We start from the raw sequence: 11518 nt of genomic DNA, 5'->3' as shown, positions 1-11518 counted from the left end.
CATGGACAAGAGATTTGATGGATGAATAGAATAAAAAGCTGAAGTAAGGCCCAGTTTGGAACCCTGGGGCCTGAGAGGACAGTGAGGCCGGGATGGGCTACCAGATGCCTGGCTTAGGGGGTGAGGGAGGGCAGGGACTGGGGCAGGCACAGCAGAAGCTGCTCAAGCTTTCAGGCTCTGCAGAGCTCAGAGCACCTCAGTCCTTGGTTTGCTTTCCCATCCACTCCCAAGGCCGGACCCAGGCTTCTCCACTGGAAATCCTAGCCCCACCTTCTGGTGCAACTCAGTCAACACATGCTACTCAGTGCCCCCGCTTGGATCCTCTTACTCTCATCCAGAGGAAGCCACATCTGACTTCAGAGAGTGTTCTCTCCATTTCCCTTCATCCCCGTGAAGCCAGCCTCTCTCCTCTCCGCTTTCTGTCTACCGTCCAGCTCTGGTCTCTCATGGCCTTTTCCCCTACTTTTTACTCCATCCTCTTCCTCCAGAAGGGAGACAGTCCCTTTACATGCCATGCCTCCCTGCCCCACTCCTGTACCTACAGGTAATGTGGGAGAAAATGGATGAGCAGAATTCTTTTCTCCTTGGTCTAGGCTAGACCGGGGGCTGAGAGAAGGCTGGAGATTTGGAGTGGAAAATCAGTTGGAGCAGGTGGTGGTCAGGAAGGGGGTGAATGCTTGAAGTCTGGGAGCCCAGGAAAGGACTTCCTGTGGATGCTAAGGAAGCATCAATGGAGAGAGAATCATGAGTGGCCTGGAGAGTCCTCGGGAAGGACTAGACGCTGTGTTCACACGGTGCTTGGGCACTGGACAGAGAGGGCTTCCAGATGGCATTACTTGATGCCTAGATTATGGCTGAGGGCCTGATGCTCCCTCCGCCCTTCGTTGCTCCACCCACTACTTAGGTCAGTATTTATGTGTCCTGTACGTAGAGAGGCCCCTGGACTCACCACTGTCCCGGCTGTACTCTCCCTGTCCCGCCTTCCCCACTGCCCTCCCCACTGGCCAGTCCCCACGCCCACACACCAGAGGCTGCCTCATCTGGCACCGATTATCCCTGCTGCTGCCGCTGCTGCCGCTGCTGCCGCTGCTAAACTCAGCTGCTGCCTCTGTCTTGAGGACCCCAGCGCCTCCCCCCAGCCATGCTGCCTGCTGCCACAGCCTCCCTCTTGGGGCCCCTCCTCACTGCATGGGTCCTGCTGCCTTTTGCCCAGGGCCAGAACCCGAACTACACCAGGTAGGTCTCTTGGCACCTTCCAGTTAGTTTGTTTCAAAAGCCAATTTCCGAGGGGTTGTGCCTGTGGATCTTGTGGATTCTTTTGCTGACACAACACCCCCAAGATCTCCCACAGCACCTACCCTTCTCTGGCCCCCAACTCTGTCCTCCCTGCTGCAAGACCACTGTCTCTTGCAGGACACCACTGCTCCCCATTTCTTCAACCTCTGTCCTCTGCCCTCTAAGTTTCGCCATTCACCTAGACCCTTCCCTCCCCACCCCCATGGAACCTGAGAGAGAGCCAAGACCTGAACTTGCCTGGTAGCTGGACAGCTGGATTCCAGGAAGGAATTAGAGATTATGGGAGAAAGCAGGGGCAGCAAGTGTAAGACTTGGGAGTCAGACACTCAAGTAGTTAGCTGGGACAGGAGCAGGGCAAAGGTTGGGAGCTCAGGGAGCCTGATCTCCAGGTTCAATTTCAGGGCCATCACTGCCGCTTCTCGACACTCCACCCCCTCCCCCGCACAGCCTCGTGGCTGTGTCTACATCTGGAAGTAGTTAGGCAGCTGCTCTGGACTGCTTGGCAGCGTGAGGGGGGAGGATTCCGGGAATTCCTGTCGGGATTGGGGGCTGGGACTGGGGCTTGGAGGTATAGCCAAGTTGCTGGCCCCACTTTTTCCTCATCTTCTACTGTAGTGTTTCCCACACCAATTCTATCTTGGCTGGCTGAGGCCATCCCAGATCCCTTAGGCCTTTCTCCCTCATCCCCCAGGCTTCCCTCTGTAGCCTCCCCACCCTCATTACCCTATTCCAGTCTGTTCACTGCTCCCTCACCCATGACTGACCCCTCTTATGTCCTCCAGACCCGTGTTCCTGTGTGGAGGGGATGTGACTGGGGAGTCAGGTTACGTGGCAAGTGAGAGTTTTCCCAACCACTACCCCCCCAATAAGGAGTGCATCTGGACAATCACGGTGAGAAGGCCCCTCTGGTCACTACCCCTTGTCAAAGTCTCCAAGGCCTGAATTCAGGCTGCCAAATGCCTTCCCCCAGTACCACCACTTCTCCCCAGGGAAGTCTGGGAACCCTCCCCTCTGATCACTGATGTTGTCAGTGTCCACAACAATACATGGCAGTGTCCTCACCCTTAACCTCTAATCCAAAGCCTGTCTCTCCAATCCCAACATCATTCCTGCCCCTGCAATCTCAGGGATTGCCACAAGCCTAGTGCAGAGTCCAGGCCCTCTGCTCTCCACCCGGACGGGGTCCTTTTTTGTTCAGACCCAAGTTTCTCTAGGAAATGCTTTGGGGAAAGGAAAGTGCCCTCTGCCTGCGTTGTCTATGACCTGCCTTTGTGGGTCCCCACCGCTGTCTCTGCAATCAGGTCCCCGAAGGCCAGACTGTGTCCCTCTCCTTCCGAGTTTTTGACCTGGAACTACACCCTGCCTGCCGTTATGATGCTCTGGAGGTCTTTGCCGGGTCTGGAACCTCGGGCCAGCGGCTTGGACGCTTCTGCGGGACCTTCCGGCCAGCGCCCATAGTCGCTCCTGGCAACCAGGTGACCCTGAAGATGACAGCAGACGAGGGCACAGGAGGACGAGGCTTCCTGCTCTGGTACAGCGGGCGGGCCACCACGGGCACTGGTGAGACCTCCCTTACCTTCGCCTTCCCCCTCTCCTGGCCCCACCCCGACACGTGCCCTGCCCCCAGCCTTAACCTCCCAGGTCCCCATTGCCTCCCTTTCCCTTTTGCCTCACTAACTGCCCCTCCAGTCCCTCCTCCCCGTCTTCTCTCCCTCTCCTGCTCCCACCCACCCCCTCTTCCAGGCCCCACCCCAGGCGCAAGGCGGAAATGGGTCACCGACCCGCGGGTGGAATGGGCGGCCTGGGGTTACTGGGACGGTGAGTAACTGCCTGCCCCCGTCCGCAATCGGGCTCCCTCTGGCAGGCGCGAGGGGTACCCCCAGGAAGGGGGACCAGGTTCCCCCGACCCGGAGTCCCCTTCACCCAGCCCGGGGCTCCCGATTGCGGTCCCATCACCCTTTCCTGGTGGCAGAAGTCTTCCCTAAAATGTTTAAGGCAAGGACCTCCCAAAGGGGCCTAGGAAGTTATGCCCCAATTCGAGGGAACCCTCACAGCGTGGGGACTCTCCAGCCTGCAAAGGGGACTTCTCTGCCGGGCGGGGGAGATGGGATCTACTAGGGGAAGAGGAACGGTGTGGCAGCGGGTCAGGGGGAGGGGCAAGAAGGGGCGTGTCTAGCCAATTCCTCCTCCCCCTTCCACAGCCAGCCTGGGCGCCAGGAGGTCCTAGACTTCCCTGAGCCTCACTCTTCCTGTGCTAACCTACCCACCTTTTTCCTTACCCTCTTCTCGCCCCCTCATCCTGAGACCCCGACATCGACCTTCCTGCACGAGCTCCCAGTCTAGAGCTCTTCTCAAGCTGACCGAGGGTCTCCACTGCCCCCCACCCCCACTCCTCTCTCCCCTCCCCAGAGCACCAATTTTGCGGGGGGCGGCTGGAGAAGGCCCAGGGAACCCTGACCACGCCCAACTGGCCCGAGTCTGATTACCCCCCGGGCATCAGCTGTTCCTGGCACATCATCGCGCCCCCAAACCAGGTACCGACCCTCTACCCGGGCTGCTCTCGGGACTGAGCAGCGTCCCCCAGCATGCAGCTAGCAAGAGCATCTGCTATGTCCTAAGCACTGAGCTTAGCTGGTGGGGAGCAAAAACACACCCAACGTGATTGCATGCAAACAAAAAATGTAAAATTACACCTGGGACCAGCGAGGTATCTAATGCTGATAAACTGTGATGGTTTGTGTGGGGGCCGGGGGAGGAGAAGGAGGTAGAAGAGGCAGATTCTTGGTCTATTCCTTGAGAATGAGCCAGGACTTGACCTTGCCCACTATGGCAAGGGACACCACTGCAGGGTTCTGGTGTGTGTGTGCTCCTCCAAGTGGCTGCAATATGAATGCATTAAGAGAGAGGGTGCGGAGGGATGTGAGAGGAGGCTGCTGCAAGCATCCCCTAAGTGGGTAGTACGCAGAGGAGGTGAGAGGTACCGAGCAGCCTCTGCCCTCTGCCCTAACCTCAGGTGATCTCGCTGACCTTTGGGAAGTTTGACGTGGAGCCGGACACCTACTGCCGTTATGACTCAGTCAGCGTGTTCAACGGAGCCGTGAGCGATGACGCCAAGAGGCTGGGGAAGTTCTGCGGAGACACAGCCCCTGGGTGAGGGGGCGGGACCTGGGTGGGTGGCTGGGCCTGGTGTCTCCACCTTCCCAGGTGCCGGAGTCCAACCCTGCCACTATTGGGAGGGGTGGGGCTTAGCTGAAGAGGTGGAATCTGAACCCGCCAGCCCCCAACCAGTGGGTGGATCAGGTAGGGTACCAGGCTCCGCACTAGGCCCGTGGTTCGTGGATACAGAGACGAGTGGAGCCTACGACTACAAAGTCAGGAATCTAATGCAGCCAACCAGGGAGCAGAGGTTAAAACGCCACTGGCCTGGGTAGAGGCCAGGTACAGGCCCTTGACGCCTCCCCCAATGCCCCACCGCTGCCCTGCCCGCAGTCCCATCTCCTCCGAAGGGAATGAGCTCCTCGTCCAGTTCGTCTCGGACCTCAGCGTCACAGCCGATGGCTTCTCAGCCTCCTACAGGACCTTGCCACGGGGCACCACAAAAGAAGGGTTGGCCCGGAACCCAGGGGAGGATGCCCGGCCAAGACCCCCACTCCTTGGCCCGGGTCCCAAGCCGGGAGCTGAGCCCAAAGTCAAGCCAGAACTCCCACCTGCAGAGAAACCAAAAGCCTCACCTGAGGCCGAGGCACCCGCCGTGGGCTCTGGTGAGTGTGGGAAGGGGAAGGAAGGGGACACAGACTGAGGAAGGTGTATCAAAGAGTTCCTCCCTGGGCCCATTCATTCATTCATTCATTCACACAACACTCACTGGTGTCACCTGTGCTAATAACGGGTGCTGGGACCCAAAGCTGAATAGAACTCTGAACAAATTCAAATCAATGAGGCTGTTATAGGGAAAGTGGTCCTTCCTACTAGCTGGGTAGGTTAGCTTCCACAAACAATGCCACCTCCCACTCCTAGATGCACCCAGTGTCACCTGCCCAAAGCAGTGCCGGCGGACAGGCACCTTGCAGAGCAACTTCTGTATCAGCAACCTGGGTAAGAAGCCTCATTCACATGCTCTGCTCTTCCAGCTCCCTAACTTCCCCTCCTGTCCCCAAAGTGCCCCTCCTCTGGTTCCAACCCTGCCCTTGCCTCCTGTCTCCTGACCACTCACCCTCACTCTCCCATAGTGGTGACCGGAACAGTCAAGTCCATGGTTCGGGGCCCAGGGGAAGGCCTCACTGTCACTGTCAGTCTCATTGGTGCTTATAAAACCGGGGGCCTGGACCTGCCCTCTGCACCCACAGACACCTCCTTGAAGTTTTATGTGCCCTGCAAGCAGTGTCCCCCCATGAAGAAAGGTAATAGGGATGTGGGGTAGAGGAGAGGGGAGGGGCATTTGGCCTCATGGAAATGATAAGGCGGTAAAATCTGAGGGGCTTGGATGACAATGTACATCTACAAGGTATATAACATGATCCCTCAATCCCTCTTTCCCCTTCCCCCAGGAGCCAGTTATCTGCTGATGGGTCAGGTAGAAGAGAACAGAGGTCCTGTCCTCCCTCCAGATAGCTTTGTGGTTCTCTACCGGCCCAACCAGGACCAGATCCTCACCAACCTCAGCAAGAAGAAGTGCCCCTCCCAGCCTGTTCGGGCTGCTAGGTCCCAGGCCTGAAACCCAGGTCAGCCTCGGACCTTGGCTCTAGAGACCCATTTTTTTTATCCAAATAAATGTTCCTTTACTGAGGAAGGGGCCACATACCCATTTCTATGGTTTTGGTGCCCATCTTGGGGATTTATATTCATTCATTCATTAAACTCAACAGACATTTACTATACAGAATCATCTTTTAAGAACCTAAGTTGGATCTTGTCACCCCTTTGCTCAAAATTCCCCCACACGCAAACACACACACACAATGGTAACATTTAGAGATAAGGGATATGTTAATGAGCTTGATTGTAGTGATCTTTTCACAATGTATACAAACCATCAAGTTGTAGACCTTAAATATACACAAGTCCTATGTTAAAGATATCTCAAAGCTGTTAAAAAGAAACTTTATGTAAGCACTCTCCTATAGTTTTCCATCAGTCTCAGAATGAAATCCAAAGTCCTACTGTGGGCTCGAAGGCTCTAGATGATTTGCATCCTTCATCTCCCCTCCTCTCACCTCCCTTAAGACCACTATTCCAGTCACACTGGCTCCTTGACCATTTCTGGTACACTGGCTTTTTGCCTGTGCTATTCCCCCTATTTGGAATTATGTTGCATAGAGAGCTCATGGCTCAATTTCTAACTTCAATCAGATCTCAGCTCAAAGTGCATTCTAGTCATTTGTACATTTCAAATCACATGCGCTGATTTAGGCACCGAAAGTACAACAAAATAAAGTCCCTGTTCTTGTGGAGCAGAGATAAACAGTAAGATAAACATAAAGACAAGTAACTCTATGAATGCTGTGAAGAAAACAAAAGCGTGATTAAGAGGACAGACAAGGGAAATTCTACATTTGATTGCGTGCACAGGGAGGGCTTTCTGATAAGATCGACCTTGTCTTTGTTCCACTGCTAACCAATTGTGTGGCCTGGGGGAAGGCTGTACAACTGGCTGAAGTTTCTTCATCTGTAAAAGTTGAAGATTTGGAGTGATTATTTAAGTGGCAGGCTTGGTAAATCTTAATTCCCTGAGTGAGTGAGTTCAGAGTTCCATGCAGGAAGGAGAGAATCAGGAGAAGAACACAGGACTGAGACTGGAGTCCAACTGGGAGAACCTTCAACTAGTACTGCGGGAAATGGCCTGGGTTGTTGCAGAAGCTTTTAGGAGAGCCTGGGATTGAAATGGAGAGAGAAGGCTTCTTTGTGGGTTGGGATTCAAGCAATGTGGACGGTCTCAGAGCGCGGGGGAAGAAACAAAGCCCGCTCTCACGCTCGTCCGGTCTCTCCAGGGATAGAGTTCTAGATAGACACCAGTAGTTTTCTGTCACTAGGATCCTGCCAATCCCCTCTTAAACGTACCAATCAGCTTATATTTGTGGCGGAAATGAGGCCTCCCTGGCCAATGATAGAAGCCGTATGGCGGAAGTGCTGAAAGGGTTTTTTGGGCAGATGGCAGCCTAGGTCTGGTCACAAATTTGATTGGCAGGTACTGTCACCAGGAGGTGAACCTCGTAGCACCAGCGGCGGATCGGAGGCAGAAGCCCAAAAGAGCGCGGGCCTGAGCTGAGGAAGGTGTCGGAGGCACAGATAAGGTCTCTAGGGGCAGGCGGCGGACAGGGCAGCTCCTAAGGAGACCGCTGCGGCAGGCGGAGTCTGGCCCGAGAAAGGGGGCGGAACCCCGGGCTCCCGGAAGGGGTGGGTCCTGGTGGAACGGAGCTTCTGTAAATGTTGAGCCAGACCTAGAGATAAAGCGGGAGTTGGAAGCCGCAAGGGGCGGGGTTTACCGGGTGGGCGTGATTATCCAGGTGGGGCTTGGGGCCGGGCCTAAAGGGAAGGGACGCTGCTGAAAAGGGGAGGGTTTCAGAGGCCAGGGCCTAGTCTGCGGAAGCCTGATCTAGTAGAGTTCCAAGGCGGCGGCGGTGGAGGCATCAGTCCATAATGGCCCCACGATCTCATCCATTCCCTTTCGCCCCTCCCGCCTCCCAGCTCTAGACTCCAGGCCCTGTCCCCCGAGCTCAGCCCTCCGATGTCCCACCGCCCAGAGCCTGCATGCGCCGCAGGGCGCCCCAAGACCAAGAGCTGGTGGGTCCAGGAGCTCCTGGGCGGGAGTCTAGGGGCGCTCTTCCTCCCTCGGGACCTGTTGTCCCGGTCCTTGTCTTTCCCCCGGATCTAGTATTCAGGGCGGACCAACGGAGCGGACCCAGGCAGCTGCTGACCCTCTATAACCCCACAGGAGCTGCGCTTCGCTTCCGAGGTGAAGGGATGGGCACCTCCTGCTAGGAGTCTGGGGGCTGGTGGCAGTATATTGGGGGCCTGTGTGGGCTGGACGAGTGAGATGAATATGGGCAGAAGTCCGTCCTTGGTGTACTGGAAGAGTCATGTGGAGCCATGGGAGTAGAAGGCAAGGGGGACTCTAGTGTGCCTTCATAGGAAAGACTTGTGTAGGGTCTCTGAGGCAATAGTCGGTCTCTCTGTGCCTTTATCCCCCAGTCCTGTGCACAGCACCTGCCAAATACACAGTGTTTGACGCAGAAGGATACGTGAAGCCTCAGTCCTGCATTGACATGTGAGTTGGAAGGGTGGGGAAGCCAGAGGCCACTGCTACCTTTCTCTGAATAACTGAGCAGTGGTCTAAGGTCTCAGACCTGATCCTTTTTAACCCTTTTCCCTCCACCCTTCATCTGCAACCCTATGGGAAAGTTTCCTAGGAGGGTGGGGCCTGGATCCACTTGGATCACTGCCTCTCACTTCCTCTCAATGGGCTTCTCTTCTATCTTGGGACCAGTGTGATTCGCCACGTGGCCCCCATTGCCAGCCACTATGATGTCCAGGACCGCTTCCGAATTGAGCTGTCTGAGGAGGGAGCTGAGGGCCGAGTGGTGGGGCGCAAGGACATCACTTCTGTTCTGAGGGCCCCAGCCTACCCCCTTGAACTTCAGGCACAGCCTGACCCAATGCCCCACCCAGGGCCTCCTTCCTGGACAGCACCACCCACGGCCAGACACCTCCCTGAGAGTGAGTTGGGGGATGGGAATTCTTGAGTTCTGTAGGGAGGGAAGACATTATCCTAGAGATGAGCTCAGTTGGAGTTACAGAGGTCTTCTGATTGAGTCTGTTGCTTTTTGATGGAAACATTCCTAGGAGTTGAGATTTTGTATCAGGTTAGGGAATAAGCAGATTTTGCAGTTTCCCTGGTTTCTGACTTCTATTTAGGTGGAAAAGTTCTTCCTTAGCTTTAACTTCAGCATTTTCTATCATATGCCAGCTCAGTTCAGTTCCATAAGAAACCTGTACTGAGCAATTGTGCCACACCAAGTTGTATGCTGAGTCTGGAAGATAGAGTTTCCTGCCTGACCGATATGTACACTGAAGCCAGTAATCAGGAAGAATGAAGGGAGGAAAAATATGCTGAGGGACCAGAGGAGAGAGGGTTTCTGTGGCTGTGGAGACAGAGGCTCCAGGGAGGAGAGGACACTTGGCATTGTGCTCCTGGAGGGCAATAAAAAGTGTCCACACCTTCTGTTTTTAGTCTCCTCCCTGGAGGACCTTGGGGTGGGAGGAGTTGGGGCTGGAGCTTCTGACAAGCCTTGTTTCCCAGAATCCCACCCACAACTGGCCACCAGCTCCTTCCTCCTCTTCTTGCTGACGGGCATAGTCTCTGTGGCCTTCCTGCTGCTCCCACTCCAGGATGAACTCGGCAGCCAGCTGCCCCAAATCCTGCACGTCTCCCTGGGACAAAAATTGGTGGCAGCCTACGTCTTGGGTAAGCACAGTAGTGGCAAGGAAATCTGGGCCCCAGAGAAAGAAGGGTGGGCACTGGGAAGAGGGCTTCCAGAGCTCCAGTGCTGCTAATACAACCTTGCTCTTTCTCCCCTCTGCAGGCCTTCTCACCATGGTCTTCCTCCGGACCTGATCCCCTGCTCAGCCTCTCCCCCTTTCCCTGGGCAGAGATGTGGATGAGAGACAGCCACTGTGATGCTCATACCTTGCCTCAACTCCTACTCCCTTATTAATGCCACTCCCTTCACCCCTGACAAAAAATACCCAGGGATTTGTATTCATTTTCCAAGTTGAATAAAATAAATTTGCAAAACTAAACAGAAAAACGTAGGGAGCGTGCCCTTTCTTTGTACTGCTTTTCCTCCAGTTCCTCCTACTCCCATCCCCAGGGAACCCAGGCACCTGGGCCAGGATTTAAAACACCTGGGTTCTTGTTCTGGCACTGCACCAAAAAAAAAAAAAACCTGTGACCTTGAGCAAGTCCTTTAACTTCTCTGAGTGTCAGTTTCTACCCACTAAGTGAAGGAATTGAAAAAGTTAGTTCTTTACCCCCACACCGCCCCTACCCCTGCCTCTTTGGCAACATCAGCTTGTTCTCTATCTAATGGACCTGCTTCTGTTTTGTTTATTCATTTGTTTTTATTGTTACATTCCACATATAAGTGAAATACAGTATTTGTCTTTGACTTATTTCACTTAGCATAATGCCTTTTGTGTCCATCCATATTTTCACAAATGGCAAGGTTTCATTTTTTCATGACTGAGTAATACTCCAATGTGTATGTGTGTGTGATATCTTCTTTAACTACTCATCTATTGATGGACACCTGGGTTACTTCCGTATCCTGGCTATTGTAAAGAATGCCAAAATGAACATCAGGATACATATATCTTTTCAAATTATTGTGTTTTTTTTTAAATATTTTCAGAGAGAAGGGAAGGGAGGGAGAATAAGAGGGAGAGAAACATCAAGTGGTTGCCTCTAGCAGGTCCCCAACTGGGAACCTGGCCTGCAACCCAGACATGTACCCTGACCAGGAATTGAACCAGAGACCTTCCAGTTCACAGGGCGGCGCTCAATCCACTGAGCCGTGCCAGTCGGGGCTATTCTTTTCTTCAGATAAATACCCGGAAGTGGTATTGCTGGGTCATATGGGAGCTCTATTTTTAATTTTTTGAGGAATCTTCATACTTTTCACATAGTGGCTGTACCAAGTTACAATCTCAGGGGCAGTTGATTCTTAAGATACCCTTTAGCCCCATAAAATAGGATCCTGTCCCTATGCCAACATATCTAAGCTCAAAATAAAAAATACCACCTGCTGTAGAGCTCAGGTCTCACTGTCTCAAGCCACTGGAGCCTTTTGCCAGGGCTGCCTGGATAATTCCAATCCCCAGAATCCTCTTCGGTCTTTTTGTTCCATTATCTGCTTTTATTTTGTCTCTTCCTTTGAATTCAAGTCATGTGGGTCAGAAACACCAAGGTTCCTGAAGATGGGGGAAATAGCACTCCCTGACATAACTTAACTTAGGCAGCAGACATGAAGGCACAGTAAAAGAGTAGGATCCTCAAAAGGCAGGCTTTGAGCCCTCCTACAGATGCAGGGGGAGGGGCAGGGAAGGGAAACGGGCATCCGGCAACAGTAGCAGATTGTTAATTGGAGACAAAAATCAGCAAGATAATCTTAAGAGAGACTCGGTCTGTTATGCTGCTGGAAGATTATCAGTTGTTCCGGCTTTACTC

General features: G+C 53.8%; 2 protein-coding genes across 4 annotated transcripts; both read left to right on the top strand.

The window, feature by feature from the left end:
* Positions 1-1017: 1017 nt before the first annotated feature.
* Positions 1018-6168, top strand: PCOLCE (procollagen C-endopeptidase enhancer). Its single transcript, XM_045819527.1, has 9 exons — positions 1018-1236; positions 2079-2187; positions 2598-2856; positions 3706-3830; positions 4310-4446; positions 4786-5057; positions 5314-5391; positions 5526-5696; positions 5844-6168. The coding sequence occupies exons 1-9, from the start codon at positions 1142-1144 to the stop codon at positions 6008-6010; spliced, it is 1413 nt and encodes a 470-aa protein (XP_045675483.1). The 5' UTR covers positions 1018-1141; the 3' UTR covers positions 6011-6168.
* A 1251-nt stretch (positions 6169-7419) lies between these two features.
* MOSPD3 (motile sperm domain containing 3) lies at positions 7420-10100 on the top strand. 3 transcript variants are annotated; one of them, XM_045819493.1, is made up of 6 exons: positions 7420-7586; positions 7981-8248; positions 8485-8560; positions 8780-9009; positions 9593-9757; positions 9876-10100. In XM_045819493.1, the coding sequence occupies exons 2-6, from the start codon at positions 8044-8046 to the stop codon at positions 9905-9907; spliced, it is 708 nt and encodes a 235-aa protein (XP_045675449.1). In that variant the 5' UTR covers positions 7420-7586; positions 7981-8043; the 3' UTR covers positions 9908-10100. The 3 variants fall into 3 exon arrangements, with proteins under 3 accessions (XP_045675449.1, XP_045675450.1, XP_045675447.1); XM_045819494.1 differs by having other exon boundaries at positions 7420-7689; XM_045819491.1 differs by lacking the exon at positions 7420-7586 and having other exon boundaries at positions 7807-8248.
* Positions 10101-11518: the final 1418 nt, after the last annotated feature.

The sequence above is a fragment of the Phyllostomus hastatus genome, unplaced genomic scaffold, assembly GCF_019186645.2.
Source record: "Phyllostomus hastatus isolate PE091 unplaced genomic scaffold, TTU_PhHast_1.1 phas_scaffold_385, whole genome shotgun sequence".
NCBI lineage: Eukaryota > Metazoa > Chordata > Mammalia > Chiroptera > Phyllostomidae > Phyllostomus > Phyllostomus hastatus.
This window is presented reverse-complemented; position numbering and strand designations above follow the sequence as displayed.

Excerpts from the sequence above, each read along its gene's own strand:
- PCOLCE (XM_045819527.1), top strand. The coding sequence starts at position 1,142 with ATGCTGCCTGCTGCCACAGCCTCCCTCTTGGGGCCCCTCCTCACTGCA. Across the intron at positions 1,237-2,078 it reads CAGAACCCGAACTACACCAG|ACCCGTGTTCCTGTGTGGAG; the intron begins GTAGGTCTCTTG and ends TATGTCCTCCAG. Across the intron at positions 5,058-5,313 it reads GGCACCCGCCGTGGGCTCTG|ATGCACCCAGTGTCACCTGC; the intron begins GTGAGTGTGGGA and ends TCCCACTCCTAG.
- MOSPD3 (XM_045819493.1), top strand. The coding sequence starts at position 8,044 with ATGCGCCGCAGGGCGCCCCAAGACCAAGAGCTGGTGGGTCCAGGAGCT. Across the intron at positions 8,561-8,779 it reads CCTCAGTCCTGCATTGACAT|TGTGATTCGCCACGTGGCCC; the intron begins GTGAGTTGGAAG and ends TCTTGGGACCAG. Across the intron at positions 9,010-9,592 it reads GGCCAGACACCTCCCTGAGA|AATCCCACCCACAACTGGCC; the intron begins GTGAGTTGGGGG and ends CTTGTTTCCCAG.